We start from the raw sequence: 26,692 nt of genomic DNA, 5'->3' as shown, positions 1-26,692 counted from the left end.
ACTCTTAAGACCTCTGGAAAAAGCTAGGTCTGAAACCAAGCATTGTGGCTGGGACCTGCCTTGCAATGTGAAATGTGCAGCTGACTTTTAAAACAGAAATAAACAACAAATAAGCTTCAAGGCACCTTTTCTCTTGCTGCTGTATGGTGTTCACATTGATCTTGCCATTATTTGATGATCTGGATCTGATTCAGATGAAAACTTTTATGGCTAGAAGTCTGGTCAAGCCATTCAGCTGGAAACAACCAGCCTCATGCACTTTTCCCCCTATAGCTTTCCACTGGATTAGGTCAACAAATATCTTTGGGAGTAAAAGAGGAGATTTTATGCACATAAGTACAGCATCCCATTGATCCAGTAGGACTTGTTTTTATTAGCCGTCTGCAATCAAACTTTTCTGAAAGGAGTCATTCTAGCAAAAACTTGGTGCTCGCCGTGTGCAGCTGGGTTTGGGAATGGCTCTAACCCAATTTGTTTTAAGTGTAATATCACAAATTAACCAGCATGGTTACAAAGATACCATATGAAGCAAACACAAAAAGCTTGAGTTAGCACCTGCTAGCTTTCATCAGGACACCAAGGGTAAATGTTTCATGTAAAATAAACGCTTTTGTTTCAGCTCCATAAACCATATCCTTTTATCAACATTTCTTTGCCACCACACCCAGCGTAAAGAATACAGACCTTTTGTCAGTGTCCATCTGAACAGTATCCTAGTGGATATTAGATAGCCGTCTTCTGGAACCTTTGATACTGAACCCTATTTGTTGTTCTTGGCTTTGAGAACATGTCGTTCGGGCTTGATTTTCCCACCCTGATGAATGAATTTATCTTCTCAAGGAAGCAAAGACTCTGAGATGGATACTGGCAATCAACCAACAGCGGCAAATCCCTCCCTCTGTTATACACCAACCTGATTCTGACAGAGTCAGCAATTTTAAAATGTCAACTTTTCAGGGGCCTAAAAAGAAAAGGATACTGGAAATAACAGTTACCATTTTAATAAAAAAAATTTAAGGTCAAAATACCCATTACAAAACAAACTAGTGATCTAATGCACTGAAAACCAAATTAAGCAAACACTGGCTTTAAAACAATACATAAAGCAGGGATGTGTTTGGTGGGAAAAACCTGAACTTATGTAAAACAGTGAACACAAACAGGGCAACAAAATGACTGAAAAGGCTCATGTTCTAATTTCTCTTTTCAATATTATTTGGAAATACAAACTGCCTAGTGCTCAGCTAAATTGTTTAGCTCAGTCTCTTACTCTTTAACTGAGGTAGCCACTTTGATCACATCGCTACTGTATTAAAAACAAACAAAGGAGGAAAATTACTGACGAAAGACACAGAAAAAATGGTTTAATGCATTGAACATGGGACCAAAGCCTAAAAAACCTCACTTTAATCTCTGCCTCATTAACTGGCCTTCCATGTGACCTTGAACAGTCACGTAGGCTAAGGACAGAAGTTACACATAAACCAGTTTAAGTGATCCGAAACAGGTTTAAACTTGTAACAGAATAGAAGCTCAGTGCACATAAACCAATTTCAAAAAGTCTGAAACTGGTTTAAAATAAACTTGAATGAATGTAGCATTAGACTTAACTGACTTGGATCAAACCAGTTTATGAAACTTCTGTCCCAGATCCCTTCCTGGTTCAAGTTAAATCATAGTCCCCCAGCATCCCAACATGCTTTCTAGCCCTGGACTGGGCTGTGCTGTCTGCTCCAGAGAGAACAGCTGGCCCTGCCCCTCTGCTCCCTAGAGCTGGAGCAGTGAAGCCTGGCTGACCAGGGGGGGGAATGTAGTCCAGTCTGCAGGGGGTGGGAACTGCTCCCCCCCCCCCACAAACCCCAGCTGTGGTCTGCGGCCAGGGGGTTAAACACCCCTTCCCCCACTCAAACTTCCTGCTGGCTGTGACTATGAACTACAAATCCCAGTGGCACTTAGAAGCAGGAAGAAGTAGTGATTAGCAACCCTATAGACTCCTGCTGATATGATTGTGGACTCCAAATCCCAGAGGCCTCAGGGCCAGCAGGAAGAGGAAGTGAACACACAGCCAGAGAGCCATGCTCTAGCACCCCCCAGCTTCTGGTCTGAGCCACTGCAGGCATGTGGCTGCATTCATAGTTTCATAGTAGCTAGAGTCGGAAGGGACCTAGGTAGATCATCTAGTCCGACCCCCTGCCTTAGCAGGAAAGAGCACCGGGGTCAGATGACCCCGGCAAGGTGCTCATCTAACTTCCTTTTAAAAATCCCCAGGCTAGGAGCCTGCACCACTTCCCCTGGAAGCTGGTTCCAGGCCCTAGCCGCCCTGACTGTGAAGTAGCGCCTCCTAATATCTAATCTAAACTTACCCTCCGCCAGTTTGTGACCGTTATTCCTGGTCACTCCTGGCAGCGCACGGGGGAACAGGGACTCCCCCAATACCTGCTGATCCCCCCTGACCAGTTTGTAGCAGGCCACAAGGTCCCCCCTTAACCTTCTCTTGTGGAGGCTAAACAGGTTCAGGTCCCGTAGCCTCTCCTCATAAGGCCTGCCCTGCTGACCCCTGATCATACGAGTGGCCCTCCTCTGAACTCTTTCCATATTGTCCACGTCCCTCTTGAAGTGTGGCGCCCAGAACTGGACGCAGTACTCCAGCTGCGGCCTGACCAGTGCCGCATAGAGGGGGAGGATCACCTCCCTGGACCTGCTCCAGATGCATCTGTGGATGCATGACAGGGTACGGTTGGCCTTCTTGACTGCCTCCCCACACTGCCGGCCCATGTTCATCGTGAAGTCAATGACGACTCCAAGATCCTTTTCCGTCTCCGTGCCGGCAAGAGGGGAGTTCCCCAACCTGTAAGTGTGGTGCCGGTTCTTCCTCCCCATGTGCAACACCTTGCACTTATCAGTGTTAAACCCCATCCTATTCTCATCCGCCCACCGTTGCAACCTGTCAAGGTCAGCTTGTAGCCTATTGCACCCTTCTAGTGCACCCACATCCCCCCACATCTTAGTGTCATCAGCAAACTTGAACAGGGTGCTTTCTACCCCGTCATCCAAGTCACTGATGAAGATGTTGAACAGTGCGGGCCCGAGGACCGAGCCCTGCGGAACCCCACTGCCCACGTCCTTCCAGGTCGAGAAGAACCCATCCACTACCACCCTCTGGGTGCGGCCCTCCAACCAGTTGGCGACCCATTTGACCGTGTGGGCATCGACACCACAGTCTCCCAGCTTTTTGATGAGGACAGGGTGAGAGACAGTGTCAAAAGCCTTCCGGAAGTCCAAAAAGACTACATCCACAGCAACCCCTGCGTCTAATGATTTGGTGACCTGATCGTAAAAGGCCACCAGGTTGGTCTGACAAGACCTGCCACTGATGAACCCATGTTGGTTGCCCCTGAGCATGCATTCCCCCGCAAGGCCCTCCTGGATGTGTGCCAGGATAATTTTTTCAAAGAGCTTACCCGGGATTTCCTGAATCAAAAGGTAAAAGTCTGTTCACTTCTGTTTCAATTTAATCTGTGCAGTTTAGACTAACCTGCAAAGACTGAACTGATTTAACCTTGGGCTTTTTGAATTGCTGTACCTAGCTTTAAGGACTTGAATCAGCAACACACTTAAAATGCATGCCTAAATTTAAAGTACACAAGTATTCCAAGGAATCCACAGCAAAGTTTCCATTGGCATCTGTGATGCAGCACTGGGCCCTTTGCAGCCTCCCAATGAAATCAGCTGGACTCTACCCATGAACTTCAGTGGCTTTGAGTTGGTAACTGGCTATACATATGCTCAGCTTTATTACTGGATAAAGTAAAAGATGTTTTACACCTTAAAAGACACCTCAACATTCAACAGAAGACATAACAACAAAGAAAAACAGGAACATGATTTAGACTTCAAATCTGGAGAAATATAGTATGCCGCGCTGCTAAATATGGAAAGAAAGTCACCTAAAAAGAATGGTAACAACAGAACTGCTAGCCAAAAATATTCCTACTGTAAGTCCCAGACTAACTTGAAACAATAAGTTTTACAATGGCTTAAATTCTTTTAATATATCTGAGGTAATTGTGGCCCATTGCTAAACTGAATCCAATCTGATAATCACTTCCAAATGTTTTCACTGTTTTTACATTTTTTCCACTTAATTCTATATTGCAATTCTTTAACAGACCTTACAAAGATGTACAGATATCAAATTCTCTCTTGGCATAAACTGGCACAGCTCCATTAAATTTATGTCAGTTTACAACAGCAGAGAATTCACACCATGGGATACGGACAGGTGGAATTCCAAAATCACTCGGCACCGGCCTCCATTTGTTTCCACCGACTTTAATGAGAACATAGTGTGGCCAACGGTGAACGGGTCTGAACATTCCACTCCGTATCTGTGCATCCCCCACACGCATGTTTTTGATTTGCTACGTTAGTACTTTTCTCTTTAAAATATCTGGTTTTACAAACATGAAAACGGAGCTCATTTCAACTCAACAACCCACATTCATGGAAGGTAAGCACTTGTGGCTTCTATTGAGTATAGTGCTCTATGCCGGCATATCTGGAAGCAAAATGACCCTAAATGAGAACTGAGTATTTATTTAGTATATAACAAAGGGGAAAAAAATAAATGTAGCGACTTTTCTGAAAATTCAGCAAACTGAAGGTTTGTTTCTACTGTAGCTTAATTGTAATTACTAGGAATTGCCCCCATCTTCCCTGGATTTCAGAGCAAACACTTGAAAATGAGAAATGAATACTAGATTCTACTATAATACAGAAATGGAAAATCTGTAGTCCAGTACCTGCTGGAAGCTCTCTCTCAAATGGCTTTGATCTTCCGGATGGCAGAATTCTAATATGTCTTTCCCCAGAAGATCCTAACAAAACACAATGGAACACTGTAAACACACAAACCTACAGACTTACTCTATAAGCCTTTAGTTCATGCAAGTAATTGCATTACCTCCAGAAGAGGTATAACAGGGCAGCTCTGTGCCGTAGGCAGCAGTAGCACATGGGACAGCCAGCAGCAGTAGCAGCTGCTGTTTTTGTGCCCCACCTCCCTAATTCTTAGTTATACTACTGACCTCCAATCACATACGTAGCTATGATTGACATGAAGAAGAATTAGTAGGGGTTGTGTCCTGCACTGCATTTACATTACGGCAAAGAAATGCATAGTTTCCATAAAGTTATTTTATGTGCATTTTAATGATTGTGAACGGTGTCAGAGCAACAGGACTGAGGAGAATGGATATCCCCTATTAACTCATTTTAGTTCACGTTATTATATGGTTGTGCTTGAAGAACCTACAGTAAAACCTACCTGAAGTTGGTACGAAAGGGAAAGTAAAATGAGCAACCAAGGACAAGTTGTCTCCCTATGAAATGTAGTCATTTAAATAGGGACACTGTAGTTCTCTTTCGGATTAAAAGATAAAACGCTGTTATCTGCGAGAGAGTCGTCACAGCTAGAAGCTCATTTGTGCATTATACTGACCTAACCTTTATTCAAAGAAGCAGGCATAAGCCTAAAGGAAAACATGCTTCAGAAATCCAGTCTGCTCATCATTCAATAAGTTGTTATAAATGTTGAAAATCTACAAAAATAACAGCAACTCAAAAGCAAAAATTATACTGCTTATGAAGGAAAATCTTAATTTGAAAACATTCAGATTAGCTCAGAAGGGGGCAGTGGGGGTAGGAAGACAAAAGATCCAAAAAGAATATCCTTTTTAATAACGACCTCTTAATTGTAAAGATGTGTGAACAGTGTGGAGAAAAAGGTGAAGTTTCAAATAACAGCACGTTGAGGGACAGCGCAACAGACTATTGCTTCTCAATGAAAATGCTGCATCTTCTGAAAGTTACTTCATACTGTAGCTGCAAACAGAATCTCATCAATTAGTTTTAACAAAGCTCTCAATTTAAAATGATGAGCTGACCTGCGGCTGGTAGCCGATCACACTAATACATCTTGGATCAACAAACGTGATTATTCCATCAGAGTTGTGTCTGGACAAAAACTCTGTAGGGACGGACATTCCATTCATATCCATGCACACCGGAGAGCTAGTTACCTAGGATGGAAGAATCAGACAAATGCAATTTGGAAAAGAAACCGTCACTGGAAATAAAGGTTGCTTTTTCAGTTAAGATGACAAAGTCTGTCTGCTTACTGTCAGCTTTTTAAAGGGGTGTAAAAGAAAGTAGGAAATATATAAAATGGCTTTGTAATGGTTTCGGTCTAGTCTTCAGCACAAAAACATAAGACCACTTCACACTGCTTGGACACAGAGTACAACATGAAAACACACCCACCACATTTACTAGATTCCAAGACAAGGTTTTTTCCCTGCTTAACATGAGGAAAGCAAAGCCTCGTCTTAGAACTGAGTATCAGAGTGCTCCAGCTGGGAGCTGCTGGGAGTGGCTGTGCTGGGTGTCTGCTCAGCCAGGGACAGGATCAAAGGTGTGCAGGTTCCTCCTTCCAGCGTCTGTTCTTTGCCTGGTTTCTCCCTTCCCTCTCCCCCCACTCCAGTCTCCCTCACTGGCTGGGAGCAGGTGCTGGAAAGAGGAACCTGAACATCACTGATGTTGTCCCTGTCCAAGATGGGATCCCGGTAGAGCAGGGAAGGGTGGGTCAAGAGCAATTCTGGGGCTTTCCCTTCATCCAGATCTGCTAAGGACAGCAGCGGAAGCAGGGAGACGCCATAGGACACAGGCACTTGGAGGTAAGGGGCAAGGCTCAAGCTGCCTGCTCCCTATTCTGCTTGTCTCACAATCACACACTCACCTGCCCCTGCTTTCCCCACAGCTTGCCTCCCTGCTGCAGCAGTTGGGGGGGAGGCAAATGTAAGACTACCTGCCAATAATTAGATCCTATACATGGAAAATTATAACAAATTTGTGGTTTTTCACATATTGAAATCTCATGATTGGAGGGTTGTCTTAAACATGAAGTCATCTTGGATTCAGGTAACTACAATATTAAAGATATCCTCACAAAGAAGGTTGTAACAGCTAATCTAAGCGGCCATGAAACTCTAGACATAGCTCTCTGCAGCACGCAAGACATGATGTTAGTGCAAATGATCACCCTTAAAGAAAAGCACAGATTTCCTAGTGAAGGTTCTTCAGAATGAATTAAGCATTTCTGTGTTTGAGATTTATGCAATCCATCTACTTCTATCTATTCCTAGCTGGGCTGTGAGTGAAAGCTGTCTTTGCTCCACCTTTCCCTTACACCCCACGCAGCCAAACTCCAGACTCTTTTTTGGTCTGTCCCCCAAAATGCAGCAGCTCGTGGGCCAGAATAAGTAGACTATTTGCTTTCAAATTGCAAATTAATTCCACGAATGCCTAAGTCTTAACTGGGGCTCCTTCACTGCTCTGTGCTAGACCTTGTCCCTTGGGCCTGACCTCAGTTGCCTTCCCTCATGAAGCAGCTGCTGGCTTGTGTAAGAGATGCTCAGACATTGCATATATTATTAATGTGACTTCTGGGCAACTGTCTATTTTGGCAGCAGTTACATCTGGAAAGCCCCTACTTTCCTTCTCTCTACCACTTGGCTATTTTCTCAGTGCACAGATAAGTGTGATGAAGTAAAAAAATGCTATCTGATAGTTTGGTGGTGTTAACATAGAAGAGATGCTTTTTGCTGAAGTGATAACAGATTTTCCAGTAATATGCAAGTTGCTCATTCCAAATGTACTAGCTTGGCAGCTCTGCTCTAATGAAAGTGCCATTTACCTTGTAAGAAGGAACTAGGCCATCCGAACAGATGGACACAAGTGGAGGCCAAGAAGAGACCCTGCATTAGGATCAAATGTTTTTACTAATGGAAGGATTCCCAGATAAGAACATAAAAAATGGCTTGTTTTTATGATTTAGGAGATTCACAAAGATAACTCCAACTCTAAATCAGTGCTCTGACCTCCTAGGACTCCTAGCTCAAAGGCTTGAGCTTTGTATAAAGGCACAGTTCTACTGGAGATGTCAAATATGGATGTGCTGGACAAAAACTTTTGATATATTTTTGCATGGGGTTGGGTCATATAATACAATGGGGGAAAAAAAAGAAGCTATGGCTGGCAAACCATTGAGAGCCTCCTGACTGCATTAACAGTAGCATTTTCCACATGGACTTTGAAACACATTTTTTCCTGTTTGATTAAACTTTATTAACCAGGAATTAGAGAAATAAATACACATCAGTGTCTATCCTCAAATCTCTTCCTTTTACAGAGCACCCATGTAACTTTACAGGAGAATCATTTCTGCAGCCCATCTAACCTCAAAGCAAATCACTTGACCAACAGGCATCACAGAAATTTTTTTTTGGCGGGGGGGAAGGGAGGGGGGGGAAATAATCACAGGCATTTAATCTAGTGATCAGACCCTGTCAGATTTGTTTATGTGACTGAACTACAAGCAGAACAACTGTTCTCAGCAGCAACTTATATAACTGAAAGATGGTCTTTACCTGAAGCCGCCCTATTGCGACAAGGCAGTATTTACTACCTTGCCCCACATCTGCATCTTCTTCAGGGATAGTCATTCCTAAAAGGAGATAGAGGAGCAAAGCACTTATAAAAAGGAAAAGCAAAGAAACACTTTGATGTAATAGCAAAGAACCACTCATATATCAGATGGCTCTGTATATCAGAGATACTTTGGATCAGTAGTGCTCAACCTTTTTGCCCCGTAGGCTGGATGGATAGCGTCAGGTCCAGCCACAGGCCATATCTAAAGTAGGATCTGGTCAGTGGGCTCAGTCCAGTACATGGGACTGGCACAGTGGGGCTTGGCTTGACTGGGGGCAGGAGGTGCACAGCACAACTGATCCATCCTTTGGGGGGAGGAGGGGGCATTCTGAACCCAATCTGGACACAGGGTGGCGGTGGTGGACAGGGAGCAGCCTGGCCAAACCTTGATGTCTGGTGGGCAGGCCTGGCCCTGATCCCACTGCATGGCAATGGCCTGGGTAGGGCTGGATCTGGCCGTGCAGAGCTTCCACTGCTCTCCAGCTGCCAATTTTTCTGGCCCACAAGGATCCCCACATGTTGGATACCATAGCTTTGTGGGCTGGATTTGGCCCATGAGTTGGAGTTTGAGCATTCGTGCTTAGTTTTCATCCTGGCTTCTGCCTTTGTTCAGATCAGTGGTTTCTACAACAAGGACTGTGATTCCAAATAGGCTGCAGTACATATACCTGGGATTTTAAGCCCCACGGAAAAGTCACACTCAAACCAGAAGTGGAGGACACAAGCTCAAAGAAATTAGCAACCACTGCTTGAATTATCTTTCTTGGGCACAAAAATACACAGTGTGCTTCGGTTATTGAAGAGAAAGTACAAGGAGTCACAAACACTAAACCCATTACCCTCAAGTGCTGGCAATATTTTGACTACTATTTCTTTGTAGAATACTTGTGCTGCAGTTTACTGCACTTTAACATCTGGAACTCATACATTTTATAAATGTTTCTCTCTTGTAGAATGTACTAAATATTATCTTTACAAAAAGACATAATTTTGTCATTTAGCTTGCTTATCTGCTTCTACATTTAGAGGGCAGTTTATTTTTATTATAAAATATTTAACCAACTTTATTGTGGTGAAAGGGAACACCAGACTGAAAAGCATTTGGGTGCTTTAGTAAATTGTTTTCAATTACTTAATGGAATTGATTATAATAAACATGCAAATATTTCAAAGCATGTGTGTATATCCTTTCACCCCGGTGTTAAACAAATAGAAATGCTCATTAGATGAATGTTGTTTACATGGTATTCTGTTAAGCCTTTAGTAAGGAGATTTCCTAACCCAAATTTTAGGTTATTAACTTCCTGTGATACATTTTGGAAAGCAAACTCTTTAAAGTAACATTGTTGACTTATTTGAAGATATTTACAAGCTCCTTTCTCAATGTTTCTCAGAATTAAATCATAACAGAGAATGAGTCACTTAAAAAGCAATTCTTTATCTTAGTGAAGTTAATTGCAAAGCAGTTACCAGCTATGAAGCAACAAACGCTTTTTAGATGTTATCCTCATAAACTTTATACTTCCCAATATAACCACTGGCACTACATGGAACCTTGGACTGCATAGAGAATAGCAGGATATTGGGGTTTTTTTCATGATGCATTTGAATAACGACTGTAAGTGATGGCAGCTAGACCAGGACAGGTGTCTGAGAACAACAGTCCATACTGATGAGACCTGCCTTATTTGACAAGAGAGTTTCTGAACCTCTACAGAAGGTATTTTCCACTTTCACACAGTTGCAGTAAGATACAAATGAAAAAAAAAAAAAAAAAAAAGATACATTTTGTGCAATGCACTCAGGAAGCGTCATCATCATTTTGCTCTTGCTTGTACTCAGAGTTACCATCCAAGGACCCAAATTCTGATCTGTAGATCATGATAATTAGCTTGGATTTCAACTATAGAACACAAAGCGCATTACAAAGGAGATGCGTTATAGTCCTTTTTAAAGAGAGCAAACTGAGGTGCAGTCTTTGCTCAGGCCTAGAAAACTGCACAAAAAAAAAAAAAAATGAATGACAGAGCTGGGAAAAGAACCCAAGTCTCTCACCTAGTAAGCTGCCCTGCTTTTCAGGGCATGTACAAATCCAAATCAGACCTCTTTCTCCCCACTGCTGCTGCTTCTTCCCCTCCCCCCGCTATAGCTGAACAAAATCCATGCGTTTCCCATGTCTCATTCTCAGGAGTATCACATGCAGATCAAGACAGCACAGGATCTGAAGATTACATTTTAAGGGGCCACAACTTAAATGCAAAATTTTAAATAAGATTGGATTCAATAAGTCCACTTGATTTTTCAAGCAACATTTTTACACTGTACGCTTAGAAGAGAGGATCCCTGGGTCTCATTTTCAGTACAGACCCTGCACTGAACATGTTCGGTGTAAAGAACACTTCAAAATGAGCACAAATGACATCTGCAACCTATTCGAGCTCTTTTACATTGCCAAAGTGATGCAAAGGGGCCCTCATGATAATAAGGGTCAGGCCAGTTAGACAGCCATGTTAAAAAGCAATGACTTCAGTACAACATGATCATAATTGCTGTACTGTTACAACCCCACATTATTGGACAGCCGGCAAAATGTCTGGCTTCAAACATAAATGATACCCATATTATCACACAAATGCTGCACGTACTATTTATATATGCTTTATAGCAGTGATATCCAAACAGAGCTAACAGATGGCGTGCCGTGGGTTTGCTGTCTTGTTTTTCTTTCACTGCTCTATTTGCATACAGCAAGTCTACAGGCTGAATGAACTTCGTCATTATCTAAAGGCAGCTTATACACACAAAGAACAACATCTGGCTGCCTCCTGTGAGAAAGAAGATAACTTGTCTCTTGAATCTCCCCTCCTCCATCCCCCCCCCCGCCCCGCCCCCCGCCCCCCCAAAAAAGGTAGCACATGCCTCTAAAGCTTTGTTCATTTCCTGATAAAATCGTGGCTAACACCAGGTCATTTGTTAGTGGAGGCCAGGTGCTAAGACCGAAAAGCAAAATCCTTTGCACGTCCACACGTTTTCAGCTCAAGAGGCAGAAAAAAATGGTTTGGCTGGTAATGACATACAATTTACAGTGGGTGTGAAGCAGAACCCATCACCACTTGCCCCTCTCACGCGACAAATGCCCCCAAAAAGAACTGCATAGAGGAAAAAGTGCAGCAGTTCTGACAGACGAGAGGAGCTGGAAAGGCAGAAACATTCTTGTAAGAATGACTTAAAAGCAACTGATTTAGTTAGTCTATAAAGAGCATATCTACCCTGTCTTCTGCCTTAAAAATAAGACATGCTTATTTGTGCCTCATACACATCAGGTTTTTAAAATGTTAATAGAGCATCTCTTTCTGGGGAGACATGCTCAGAAGGCTGTACTCTGGGTGTGCCCAGGTAAGTACCCAGGCACGCACATAATGTCATGTAAGCCCCAAAATCTTAGTTGCAAGAAAGTTACGATTACTGGAAGCTCCCAGAAAAGGAGCCCAGGCTCTCTTGCCTTTTAGGTCAGTAGTGAGTTGTGGGGCACTTCTCATGTTTTGCTTTTCCTATTATCAGATAGATGGATATAGAGCAGTGCAATAGTTTTTACCTTGCTGAGATGAGGAGCCAGGATAAGAGCACAAGGCTGCCTCTCTACAGAACAGCATCCATTTTACTGAGCCACCCTCCTTCTGATATGTTTTCCTCCCAGCCCCATATACCTTCTTCTGCAGGCGGCTCAGTGGCCTAGCTTCAGGAGGTGTGCGCTCTGGGCAATGCTTAGTCCATGACCTAGTAGTTAGAACACTCTGCTGGGAAGCAAGGGATGCAGGTTCAATCTCCCTCTGTGGGGGGCTATAACTGGCAAGGGACTCTCACCCTACAGGCAAGGGCCCTAACCACTAGGCTATAGGCAAAGGACAGAAATAACACAAACCAGTACAAGTGATCAAAGCTATAACACAACAGAAGCTCAATGCACATAAACCGCTTTCAAAATGGTTAAAACCAATTTAAGCTAAACTTGGATGGATGTAGTATCAGATTCAGCTGATTTACATTAAATCAGTTTACTGAACTTCCGTCCCAGATCCCCTCCAGATTCAAGTTAACTCACAGTCCACCACCATCCCAAGATGCTTTGCACCTCCCCTGGAAACCCCCATTTGCAGGGGTAGCAGGCTAGCCTTAGCCCAAGCTGTCTGCTCCAGCCAAGCAGGGAGTCATGTTCTAGTGCCCCCCCACAGCTTCCAGCTTGGGTCATTGCAGGAATGTGGCTGTATTTCTGGAATCAAAAGTAAATGTCTGTTCATTTGCTTATTGGTTCAATCCACACAGCTTACCTGCAAAGATTTAATCAATTCAACCTTGGGCTTTTTGACCGTCTGTACTTAGTTATTGTGTTAAAAGGTGGGAGAGCTGCCATCCTCTGCTTTCCTTTGCACCCCGGGTATATTTATTTCATCAAAAGTAAAAACTTTTGCCAAAGTGAATGTTGAAAATTGCAAATTTGCAGCTACATAAAAGTGCCACATAGGCAAGTAAAGGTGAAATAGGGTTTAGCCTTATCTCTTGTTTGGGAAAACAGCAAACATGTTCAAACCCAGTTTATCTCTTGTTTGGGAAAACAGCAAACATGTTCAAACCCAACTGTCAAAGTCCATCCTCAGGTACATCAATATTTGTGGCAAGGTGATGGACATCCACAACACCAAAGGAACCTGTGCATGGACTTCTAAAAAGTCAGCCACTTCAATATTTATGGGTCTAAACATGGATTGAAAAGCTTAAAACTAGGCATCAATCCTGGATAATCTTAGCCAAATGCTTTCATTTCTACAATGGCATTTTCAATTTAAAAAGAACAATTTTAAAGGTAATTTATCTTTGATTTCAATCACCTTTTTTCCCTTTTTTAATAGTTTTCTTAGTGACTCAGTATATATTGCAAAGGATGGCAAAGATATTCAGTTGGATGGTTTCCAGTTCACATAGTCTTTTTGCTTCAGCTTTCAATAATACTTTCCTTTTTTGGAACTTGGTCCAGGTCCACTATTGCCCAAATAAACTAGAAGCAACATAAACAATCTCCAAAATTAAACCTAGCTAAAGAAATGCCATTCCTGGTGGAGCTCAGCATTGGCAGGGAAAGCTGTTGTTCTACATTTTGCATTTTTTTGAAAGACGGATTACATTAAAGCTATGTAACACATGGGAAAATGTATTAGTCAGGTTATTCCACAAGACCATGAATAAAAAAGAAAAAAAAAATCTGCCTAGAATTAATCACTACATGACCCAGTGAATCACTAACCTTCTCAAGGCTTCTAAAACAAAAAACTACCAAACTGCTTCTAAAACCGCCAAACTGCCAATCTGTTTGCCTGCACTACACAATTTAAGTGCTATAATTGGTAGGACTCCATGCACCATATTTTTTGGTCTGAATAGAAATTCTTTTTCTGTACTCTCTTGCTGATAGTTATAAAGATTGAGCGTGCAACTGTCTGACTATGCATGTGTAGAGGAGCTACGGGATTATTATTATTAAAAGGAACCCAGATTCATAAGGAAGGGTAATATACAGATCTGGGCACTGGTTATACTATTAATTCATCCAACTCTGAGCACAAGATGCAATGCTGCTCCATATGTTAGAATTTGTGTTTGCCTGAAAATGAGCAATTCCAAAAATATTCTAAAAATTGTGTACCCAGGAGAAAGACTCCAAAATTGACCTTTTAAAAACTTCAACAAAATAAACACACAAATGTTATTCACATTCCTAACATGTAACCCTTTGGAAAGGCTTCCGTTCTCATCTGCAAGACATATGTTCCTATTCGCAAGTAAATATTGCACTATGTTGTCTTATTTAATGACAACAATTTGCAAAACACAAAACTGACAATCACAAATAGGATCCTGTCCGGCAAGAGGCTATTCATAATTTATCAATATGCCAACAAGCAGTTTTACTTAAGACAATGGAATGCTTTTAAAAGGACAGAAGGAACAGTTTTGAAAATCTTCCCAATCATTCTCACTGTCTTAACAACATATCCAGTACATATTTATAAGGTGTTTTGGGGGTTTATAGTTTTAGTACGCCAAACTGGAATGCAAGTGGAGAGAGAGAGAGAGACAGAGAGATCACACCATATGTGGATGTGTTATTGCACACACCTCCATTAGAAATACTATCCACCTAGCGAGAGGCAAGAATTTCTTAGGGTGATATCTTTTATTAAACCAACTATGTAATTGGGAAAGAGTTAGACAACCTTTGTCAGGTCACTGATTTCAATATCTTCCATGCTACGACAGTGTAAGAGGGATGTTGTAACCATGATTTGCTGAGCCTGATCCAGGCTGACCTGGACAAGCTCAGTAAATGGGCAGACGAGAACCTCATGGTGTTTAACACCGAAAAATGCAAGGTTCTCCACCTTGGGAGGAAAAACCTGCAGCATGCTTATAGGCTTGGCAGCGCTACGCTGGCTAGCACTACAGAAGAAAGAGACTTGGGGGTCATCATTGACCACAAGATGAACATGAGCCTGCAATGCAATTCTGCGGCTAGTAAAGCGACCAAAACGCTCGCTTGCATCCATAGATGCTTCTTGAGCAAATCCCGGGACGTCATTCTCCCCTTGTACTCGGCCTTGGTGAGGCCGCAGCTGGAGTACTGCGTCCAGTTTTGGGCTCCACAATTCAAAAAGGATGTGGAGAAGCTTGAGAGAGTCCAGAGGAAAGCCACGCGCATGATCAGAGGTCAGGAAAACAGATCTTACAATGACAGGCTGAGAGACATGGGGCTCTTTAGCCTGCAAAAGCGTAGGCTCAGGGGTGATCTGATGGCCACCTATAAGTTTATCGGGGTGACCACCAGGATCTGGGGGAACGTTTGTTCACCAGAGCACCCCAAGGATGACTAGGTCAAACGGTCATAAACCACTACGAGACTGTTTCAGGCTGGACATAAGGAAGAATTTCTTTACTGTCCGAGCCCCCAAGGTCTGGAACAGCCTGCCAGTGGAGGTGGTTCAAGCACCTACATTGAACACCTTCAAGAGCAAATTGGATGCTTATCTTGCTGGGATCCTATGACCCCAGCTGACTTCCTGCCCTTTGGGCAGGGGGCTGGACTCGATGATCTCCCGAGGTCCCTTCCAGCCCTGATGTCTATAAATCTATGAAATAGTCCAGAAATTATGCGAGAGGCAAGGATTTCTTAGGGTAATATCTTCTATTGGACCAACTATGTAGCTGAAAGCTTGCCTAACTATCCCAAATACACAGCTGGTCCAATACACAGGTGGTGCAAGCATCTCCTCTGGACATTTTTAAGAAACACTTGGATGCTTATTTTGCTGGGATTCTTTGACTCTAGCTGACTTTCTGTCCCTTGGGCAGGGGGGGCTGGACCAGATGATCTTATGAGGTCCCCTCCAGCCCTATGAAAAGCTATCACAGCAAGAAATCCTTTCTGGATCAACACAGCTACAACATCACTCACACTACCATACCTATATAGGATCATTTACATGTAGGATGTTTTATGATCTCGTAACAGTTCTAGAAGAACTGTACGCATGAATTGAAATTAAAAAAAGGAGGGGCGGGGGGGAAGGAACAGGACAAAAATTGCTGATCTGTAAAAATAGTATTTTTGTGAAAAAAATTCCAAAAAAAAATGGCTTGCTTTCTGAAAAGCCTTGAAAATAATAGCACTGTAGAGAGTATTCAAGCAACTATTTTTTTTGGTTTGTCAAAGGGAGCAGTTTTGCACAAACTTCTAAGTTCAAGCCAAAACTAAAATAACCTAACTACTTTGGCATGTTGTGGTTAAGTAGTTACCATAAGTCTCACTTGGAAGACTAGAAATGAATTAAAAAAAAAAAGACCAGATAGAAAGCAAAAAGGATGAGAACAAAAAAACAGATTTCTGAATTATTTGAGAGATTTTTTTTTACTGGGATTTATTTGAAACACCCCAGGGCAACCATCTATTTGACTCTGCTGATACAAATGGTTTTCCTGCACTTTCTGCCCATGCAAGCAAGCACACTGATCCTGGCTTTGATTTTCTACTTAAAAAAAACAGTAACATGCTGGCATAGTGCAATTCCACTCAACCAAATATTTTCCATCAATTGTTATGTGATGAACAAAACTATTAGGGGAAAGATCATATGGATGGTATAACACTCATTTCCTTCCAGAAACATAATGCCATAATTGAAAAAAGGCATCTGTTTCGTTAAATCAAATTTAAAAAGAAAAAGATTGGGAAAAAGTAACATTTTCTGGATTACTCCTAACTCTCAACAATTCACATGCAACGAGAAGCACAGGTTCTTTTAGCTGTTCTGCATTAGACCAAAAAAATGAAGGATCAGAGACTGGAATGTGTGCTCAGCCAGTTTCAAATAAGGAGTCTTTTCACCTGATTCAAAATAATTCAGCACTGCATTTCATTGTTTATTATAACACATAAGCAGCACATAGTAGACCCGGCTAGGAAAACAAAGCTTAGCTTTTTCCAAAACAAATTTCAATTAGGTTTGACACAGAAAATTAACTCTGGGAGAAATTTATGCCTCTGCAAAATCTATGCAAGACCAGTATACTATTTATGATGGCTTAAGAGGTACTCCGTTGCATGTCTGTCAGATGCTTGCCCTTTGTAGTGAGGCAAAGACTGAAAATAGACAGGACACTTACAAATTCAACCTGAATGGATTTGCCCCTCAAAGTGGCTCCATGCACTTACCCACAGGCAAAACCTAGTGGCCAAATTAGTGATGTCTGAAATGCTTTAACCTAACTCAATCTGCTGGGTTTAATGTGGGATTTGGGTAAAACTTAATATGACACCATGCAGTATGGGGCAGTGTGACAGTGCACCAGGGAAACTCCAGGTAGGACTGTATCTTCCTCTTCCCCCTCCTGTGGGGAGCTTGTTAATAGGGCTGTGCGAAACTTCTGTAGCTGATTCGATTTGGAGGAGATTCGGCCCGATTTGGGGACTGAATCTCCGAATCTAAATCGAATTGGGAGATCAAGTAAAAGCTCCAAACCAATTTGAGGCATCCAAATAGATTTGGAAAAGCTTTGGAAAAGATTCAGCCAATTCAGAGATTTGGCCATTGACTAAACATGCAGCTGACAGCTGCCTCTGGTTGGTAAGTGTGCTGGGATTGGGGGTGTGGGGAGGGATTGGCGCTGGGACAAGCTGTCCAACTGGTGCAGGGCAGCACCATAGGGCAGCTGCCAGGCAGGGGGGTGACCCCCACTGCCCCGCGCTGTGCAGGGAGGCTCTGCCATGAGCGCCCAGAGGCCCTAATCACCACTGCCAGAGCTGGTGAGCATGGGGCTTTTTTAAGTGCTGGGACTAGGTTGGGTCCGGGCAGTGGATGGGGCCAGGCAGGGCAGCCATGGGGACTTCTCTTGTGGCTCCCCCCACCCGGGGAGAGGCAGGCACAGCCAGAGGAGCCGCAGGAGAACCTGCAGCCGCCTGGCTGTGCCTGCCTCTCCCTGGCCGATCCAAATTACCAAATCTCTCTGAATCAGAGCCAAATCTTCTGAAGCCGATTCGGCCGATTCGATTCAGGACAGTGATCTGAATCTCTGAATCAAATCACTGTCCTCTGAATCAGTTGAATCCAAATCCGAATCCAAATCGAATACTTCTCTATTCACACAGGCTTACTTGTTAAGTGTGCAGGCTGAAGCGCATTTTCGGGATTTGTTTTTAAGAAAGAGAAAATGAAAGGTAGGGGCCATAACCTTTGCATCCTCCAGGCATTACTTCAAGAAGATTATTCTCCCATAGGCGCAACCCATGCAAGGGGGAGGCAGGATTTTTTACCCAGGGTGTAGGGTATAGCGGACATTCCTTTTTTAATTCCCATACCTCTGGTACACATACAAGGGCTAGAAGCAGTCTGGCCATCAATGACAGTGAAAAGATTCAGGGTCTCACAGATCAGTCAGGCATGGAGACAATGTGGTTATTCCCACTGACAGTCAACCCTAAGGTAAGGTCTGGCAGTCGTCAAATTAGCTCTCAGTGTTAGTGAAGGGTTTTGTTCCTCACACAATCAAATCTTGGCCAATGTTAGAATTTATTTTATGTTTTGGGCCACTGGAAAAATCTCTCTTAAAATGTGTCTCTTAAATGAAGGCAGGAATGGGGTGGAGGGGAAGGGAAAAGCATTCATATTAATTTAGACTTTGTTGGGAGCTGAAGGACTAATTCCCTTTTAAATAAGTCAAGGTCCACACTTTTGAATTCTGCGGACTTAACTGTCTGCAGAATGCAGTCAGTGGAATCAAGTTAGCAAAGAATTTCATCCCGTGTTTTTAACAGAGGGAGCTACATCTCAAAAAGTAATTCTGCAGTTTCATGTATTCTTAAGGCCAGGAAGGGCCATTACCCCATCTAGTCTGACCTCCTGTGTGTTACAGTCCATTAAGTTTTACCGAAATCCCACATTAAGCCCAAAGGGTTGAGTTAAGCTAAAGCTTTTTAGACATCAGGAAACGATGCTACATACCACACACAGAACAGGCAAGAACAAAGTATCAACAATGCCCACGGTCACAATATGACAGGTAACTGGTTACATGAGATATGATCCCAACAAGTGAACCATTACCATTTGCTGCAAAGAAAAGCAAAAACTATCCAATCTTGCTGAGGGGAAAATTCCTTGCTAACCGCAAGTCTAGGAATCAACATGACTTTAAGCATGTGAGCAAGACTCCCCAGCCAACCTTCTAAGAAAAGATTTGCTCTGCCCCCTCCAAGCACAGGTTACCCCGTTTGTTGTCCTGCCTACAACCAAACACGGGTCCCCAATGCTTCAGAACCCTTGGACGACACCATCCGACACCCTCCTGAAGAAATACTCCCTCCTGACCCCTGCAGCTGACAACTTATGTTGCAAAGTATAAGATTTTATTATAAACATGAACTATACCAAGCTACAGGCACTGTAAATTTAGTGACTGTACTACAGTACTGCTCTCCCACAAGGAAAGATGGGGTGTCAGAGATTCACAAATCCCAAGGTGAAAGAGGATCACCCAAGCTCTAGCCTGTGCCTTTGCACACGCAAGCCATGCCATTTCTCCCAGAAACTGTAGTACAGCAGTTTTACAAAAAGATATTTAATGTTGCCTTAGAGGCTCCAAGCAACTGTAAATTTGTCACCTCTTTGGATAATCTACTCCAATGTGCAACTGCCCAGACAGCTAGGAAAGCAGAGCTTACTTCAGGGTTGACTTTGTCTAACTTCAGCTTCTAAACTTTGAAGCCTCTAATGCCTCCATTACAACTACCTTGTCCATGTGTAAGCAACCATATAAAAGTTAGTAAGTCACCTCTTAATGCCCACCTTTTAATAAAGTGAATAGGTTCACCTCCTTAGGCCTCATATCATGAAGGCTTATTTTCCAAACCCAGCTTATTTTTGCCCAACCTTTGAGGCTGCTAGTATTTCTAGATCCTTCTCAAAGTGGGGACTGGATGCACTGTTCTTGTAATTGTCTTACCAGTGCTGTGAAAAGAGGCATGAATATTATCCTACTTCTGCTTGACATGCCCCTTCCTATGTTCCCAACGTTCGCCTTAGTCCGTTTAATCCAGTGCCACAATGAGAGCCATTACTGTGATGGCTGATCCCCAAGTCCTTCCCTTAGTTACTTCTTTCCAAAATGGACTCTCACAACTTGCAGATAAAACCTACTTTCTTGATTCCCAGATCCCCATGGCTGTATCAAAGCTAATTTTATTGTATCGTGATTATTTAACCAGGTTATTCAGGTAACTCCTACAGTAACTTGCTCTTCTCATTATTTACGGCCCAGGAATCTTCATGCCTTTTGCATCCTCTTCCATCACCTGAATCACTGAAAAAAAATAATTAACAGTACTAAATTGACCACTGACCTTTGAGGTCCCCTTTAAAAAAAGAACCCTTCACTGATATACCTGTATATTTTAAGTCAGTTTTTAATCCATCTATCATGTTCCCTATTAATTCTACATAATAGATTTTTCTTTAATTAACATAATATTTGGTACTACATCAAAGGCCTTGGATAAATCATGCATCAACATGGTTGCCTTTAGCAATCAGATCTACAACTTTGCCAATCAATATCTATCGCCTATTCTTGACGAGACCTATTTCTACAAAACTACGTTGCCTGACTTTGCTTATATTTTTCCCCCTAATTCTTTCTTGATAGAGCCCCAAATTAGGTGCTCCCTGACTTTAGTTGGCACTGATATCAGGTTTACCAGACTATAGTTCATTGGGCCATCCCTCTTACCATTTTAAATAACAGACTCAGTCAAGGTTGGTACTAATTAGGAACATCAGTGGCATTCTCTGGAAAGGATGACTAAATGAACCCTGGAGTTTGAACTAGCTAGTCTCCCAGACAACTGTTGAGATGCATTAATCAGGACAGTGTCCTACCATTGCTCAAACTGTACTCATTGGCTCCAGGGGCGAACCCAGAGGGTGGTGGTGGACGGGGTCGAAGTCGACCTAGGAGGGTGTGGGCAGCGGAGTCCCCCAGGGCTTGGTCCTTGGGCTGGTGCTGTTCAACATCTCCATTAGTGACCTGGATGAGGGTGTGGAGAGCACCCTGTTCAAGTTTGCCGATGACACCAAGCTGTGGGGTAAAGTGAATACACCGGCAGGCAGGGACCGCATCCAGGCAGACCTGGATAGGTTGGAGAAGTGGGTGGATCTGAACAGGATGCGGTTCAACAAGGACAAGTGCAGGCTGCTGCACCTGGGGAGAGGGAACCAGCATTATGGTTATAGGTTAGGGGCTGACCCTCTCAGCAGCACAGAGGCAGAGAGGGATCTTGGAGTCAGGATTGACTCCAGGATGAATATGAGTCGCCAATGCGATGAAGCAATAGGCAGAGCCAACTGCACCCTGTCCTGCATTAACAGGGGCATCACTAACAGGTCCAGAGAGGTCTTGTTCCCCCTCTATGCGGTGCTGGTCAGGCTGCAGCTGGAGTACTGTGTCCAGTTCTGGGCGCCGCACTTCAAGAAGGACGTGGAGAACCTGGAGAGGGTCCACAGGAGACCACTCGTATGGTTGAGGGCCTCTGTGGCCAGCCCTATGAGGAGAGGCTGAGGGACCTGAATCTCTTCAGTTTCTGTAAGAGGAGACTGAGGGGGAATCTTGTGGCTGCCTACAACCTTATCAGGGGCCATCAGCAGGGACTCAGGAAAAGTCTGTTCACCAGGGCCCCCTTTGGAGTCACCAGGAACAGTGGCCACAAGCTGAGGGAGGATGGGTTTAGGTTACATATTAGGAAGAACTGCTTCACTGTGAGGGTAGCCAGAGCCTGGAACAGGCTTCCCAGAGAGGTGGTGCTCTCACCTTCCCTGGAGATCTTCAAGAGGAGACTGGATAGGCACCTGGCTGGGGTCTTGTGACCCCTGCCACCCCCAGTGCTCCTTCCTGCCCATGGCAGGGTCCCTCCCGACTCATTGATTCTATGATTGCATGGCTAGCAGTAAGATGCTACCTGGGGAGGAGTGTTTGCGGGGGGGGGGGGGGGGGGGTTGGCAAAAACTTCTCTTCCCCTTGTGCTTGGATTAAACTCCAGATCCCCAGGGTGCAGGAACAGGCTGACAATAGAGATGAAATATTTCATTTGTTTTCTCACTGAAAAAAATGCTTATAGTCACAACCACATGCTAAAAAGGAGGCAATATACCATCTGGCAAACAAATTAATATTAAGTGAATTTGTTAAATATTTCTTTCCCTTCTTCATAAAAACGTGACTTGGTGTCATATATTGGCTGCACAGCCACTGTTCCACCTTGTATGATCTTGAAGAAGGAAAAAAGGCCTTAGTTATGAAGTCCAGGTGTCTCTATATAAATAAATGGTAATCCCGAGGAAAGGAGGATTAGTCTGAAAACATCTTTGGTTTGCTGCACACCAGATTTACTCCAAAGGCTCAAGCGTATACAAAAAACTAGATGCCTGCTGCTGCTCTCAGGACCTGATGCTACAGAAGTAATTACATTATGGGGTAATAGATTGTTAATACATTTGATTTTTTTTTTTTGCATTTAAGATATTTAATTTGCTTTGCATATTATAGCATGTTACCAAGAGAAGTGTTACATTGCCACAGGTATATCTAGGGAACAAGTTCCACTCTCAGATATACCCAAGCAACTCAAAGTCAATGGGATAGCACAAAGCAGCACCAGATGGAGACAGAAAATAAATTAACAGAAGATCCAGTGGGGGAAAAAATGGAAGGCCCATTGTACTTAACATGCCCCAAAAGAGATGCACCATATATCATTGGTTTAAGCAGTATGGTTTAAAACAGAACCATATGAAAGGCATATGTACTAGTATCTTACTCCACATCAAATGTATTAAAAGCCAATGCATCTCCCTGGGAGTCTGCTGCAGTTATGAGACTTTGTCAACACAGAGAATAATTTGGATCAGGGTCGCCAACTCTCCGTAAATTTACAGGCAGTCCATAATAAAAAAAATACAGCCAAAAAAAGGAAGTGGGGGGGAAGAGGAAGAGTTGACTGCAAAAAGCTAAGAAACAACGAGCGTGATGGACAGATGGAATAGAGCAACACCACTATGCTCCCGCTGGTATCTGAGTGGTAGTGCTATACTTGGAGGAAGCTTGTCAGGGCTTTGCAGCTCACTTGTGGCCCACTGCCCAGTAGGGGTGTGCCAAGTGGGCAGTATTTGATTCAAATTTGGATTTGGCCCGATTCAGGGGACAGCCATTTGATTTGCTGATTTGGATCATGTCCTCATTCAGTTTGGCCAGATCTGAATCTGAAGATTTGATTCTGATTCAGAGAATCAGTGATTCAGCCATAGACACAGCTTTATGTTTTTTCTACATACCTCGAAAAAGGTACCAGGTGTGGTTCATGAATGCTGAAATGGTGGGGCAGATGGAGTGTCCCATGGGAGTGCAGGGGTCCCCCCGGGCACTCGGCGGTGGACCCCACTTTGGGTTCTGCTGCCAAGCTGGAGACTCCCCCACACCCCTCCAGCTCAGCGATCGGCCACAGGGGGAGCCCAGATGCCCTCTCAGGCCCAGGGGGCACCAGTCACCGAGCTGGGGGGCACGGGGGTTCCCTGCAGGTCCACCACCAAGCATGCGGGGGACCCCCCCTGCACTCCCGTGGGACACTCCATCTGCCCTACCATCTGAGCATTCACAAGCCATGCCTGGTACCTCGAGGTACATAGAAAAAAAAACATACAAAGCTGTGTCTGTGGCTGAATCATTAAATCTCTCTGAATCAAATCAGAAACTTCCAATTCGATTCGGAGATTAATGGCTCTCCCGATTCGACTTGGACATAGAGATTTGGCCGCTGAATTGGGCCAAATCTCCTCCGAATCAAATCAGTGACCAAAGCTTCACACAGCCCTACTGCCCAGCCATGTGCTACTTCTGTCTCTCTCTGGCTATCCCCCGCTTCTAATAGATACAAGGAGGAATGCAGTGTAGCCATGAGAGAGCTGCAGGGAGCTGGAGGGCAGAAAGGCAGTTGAGTGAGTATCCATGCCAGGGCAGGAGTAGTAGTGGTTGGGGAAGGGGTGGCAATGCTAGGAAGTGGGCCAGGGCAGATAGCATGGTATAGGGTGCAGTCAGAGTTATCAGCAGGAGATACCCTTGGTGGGGGCAGCATAATATTGCTGCAGCAGTCAAACAAGGTTGCCAAATCAAGACCTTTTCTTTTAACTGATCATCTGCAAATTTATTTTTTTTGAATCTACGATTGGTGTTAAACCCCTAAATTTGAATCCAAACCTTGTTACTGCCATCCAGGGCCTGCCAGAAGGGTTAGATTTGCATTATGTAAAACGTGGTAGTAAAAAGTTTGCAGATTGTTATTAAAAACAACTCTGGAGTTGGGAACTCTGACACAGCATATCAAAACTGGATCAGCTGGAGAACGGGAGTAATGGAAGCAGAATACTACCCAAGAGTATAAAATGCAAGGTCATGTATTTGGGGACCAGTCATATTAAGTCTTATTGCAAGCTGGCAGTTTGTTATTTGGACTGAGGAGGAAAACAATGTGGGTATATTAGTCGATCACAGGATAACTAAGAGCTGCAATCACAGGACACATCAATAATGGTATTTCCAGTAGAGATATGAAGTATTTGTTGTATAAAGCAGTGGTAGGACCTCACCTCAGATGACGTCTGGTCACCTACACTCAGAAGACATTAACTTGTTCTAGATGAGGTGCAGAGTAGAGCTACCAGGAAAACCAGGGGAATGGAGGGTCTAGCACATGGAGAGATTGGACAAGCTTGGTTTGTTTAATTAGCAAAGCAAATGCTGAGGGGATAAGATTGCTGTCTATAATTACAAGGGGAAAACACAGCCAGGAGAAAGAAGAGCATATGAGGTAAAGGAAAATGCTAACACAAGAACAAATGGGTACAAACGTGCCATGAATACAAATCAGGCTGGGTAATAGAAGGAGGTTTCTGAACAACAGAGCAAAGAGGTTCTGGATCTGCCTTCTGGCTGATATGGTGGAGGCAAAAAACAGAACTACTTTTAAAAGTTAGCTTCAGAAGACTATGAAAGGGATTATATGATACCGCAGCTGCAATAGCAGGTGACTGGAAGCAGCAATTCAGGAGATCCTTTAATGACCTATGTTTCTACAACACAGCCCTTGTTCAACTCCTTTGTGGCAACCAAATGTTACAGTTTTGATATAGTGCTTAAAGCCATATACATGTGAGGTCTTTATTGCTGGGCTTCCAATTAATTATCTGCTAATTGTTGCAACTTTTTGGACTGAGCCAAGCTGTCCATTCAGCAGAACTGCACACATCTTGCAGGATATTGGATTTAGCACATGACAACTGAATTCACTTGCATTTGAAATTGCCAAAGGAAATTTCTGAAAACTGAAACCTCCTTGAAGGGCAATACTGGCACACTTTGCTAAAGACATTCGCTCAAGACTCTATTGTTTACTTGGTGAAGATAAAATGATTTTGAAACATTTTGACCTTTGCAGCATGCGCATTTCCACTATGTGCAAGATGAGGGGTTTTATCCTACTGTTTCTGATTTAAAGTATAGGTTGTTGACATGTGATATGAATCATCTTTGTTTTGTTGAAGACTGATGAATTCCAGAAGGATGTATCACTTTCATTTCTGAATGCATATAGTACGTATGAGAGTGAGAAAAATATTGTAAGATTAAAATTATATAACCTTTGAAAATGCACATCAATGCAGAATCAAGAAGAAATGGATAGCTGCATGTGAAGATTTGCCCAAGCAACATATAGTTTTAGTGTAATGGGACCTTTGATGCTTTTAATCCATGCAGTAAACCTGAATTATGTTTGCGGTACACTAAACTTTAACCACAAAAGGACAAAACAACTCTTCTTTCGATTCATGCCAGCAGAAGTTGTCAGATTAAAAACAACCTCTTCATCTCCTACAAGAGCTAAGGTCAGCCAAACCAGTCATTTACAGTGATTGAGTGATCCTCAGCTAGCTTCCCTTTGTTCACAGAACTTTCCCCTATGTAAATATTCCCAGCTGTAATATTGAATTACAGTACGCAAATGGGGTTTTTTTTATAATCCAAAGCAGCATGCATAGACTTGATTCCCAAAAACTTCACTACAAAACAGAGATACTCAGAAGTAGTGATTGTAATGTTTTCTACATTAAGCAAGGGCTCACTTGCCCACATTGATGCTAAAGCTTTCAAACATGAAATCCAAAGTTAAACATCTAATCTATATACACATAAAGAGTTTAGTCTGTGTGTCTGTAATGCTCTTAGAGGGGTGTGGCATGACCCCAGCCAGTGCTGCATCAAGAATGATGGGCAGGGTGGGGCTCCAGCAGAGTGGGGCGAGGAAGGGAGGTGGGTGGTGCAGGGCCAGATGCAGAGCAGCAGTGGTGGCGATGCAGCGCATGGCTGGAGGCAGAGCAGTGGCAGCACGGGGCGGGCATGGGGTGGGAGGGTGTGGGGGCCCAGGGCCAGACATGGGATGGGGGGCAGGCTGTGGTCGGTGGCAGCAGTGGCTGCCATGTACAAGTGCCGCTCCCCACCC

General features: G+C 43.4%; 1 protein-coding gene across 3 annotated transcripts in view; it reads right to left on the bottom strand.

The window, feature by feature from the left end:
- ARNT2 (aryl hydrocarbon receptor nuclear translocator 2) overlaps positions 1-26,692 on the bottom strand; it is a 164,542-nt gene that overhangs the window by 38,959 nt on the left and 98,891 nt on the right. For all 3 annotated transcript variants that reach the window (XM_090030185.1, XM_090030187.1, XM_090030186.1), the window contains 3 exons: positions 8,487-8,563; positions 5,946-6,080; positions 4,803-4,877 (listed from right to left, as the gene is read on the bottom strand). In XM_090030185.1, the coding sequence (XP_089886311.1) occupies positions 4,803-4,877; positions 5,946-6,080; positions 8,487-8,563 (287 nt within the window). The remainder of the gene's footprint in view (positions 1-4,802; positions 4,878-5,945; positions 6,081-8,486; positions 8,564-26,692) is intronic.

Source organism: Crocodylus siamensis, chromosome 15, assembly GCF_052110815.1.
Source record: "Crocodylus siamensis isolate JL-2025a chromosome 15, ASM5211081v1, whole genome shotgun sequence".
In the NCBI taxonomy this organism is placed as follows: domain Eukaryota; kingdom Metazoa; phylum Chordata; order Crocodylia; family Crocodylidae; genus Crocodylus; species Crocodylus siamensis.
This window is presented reverse-complemented; position numbering and strand designations above follow the sequence as displayed.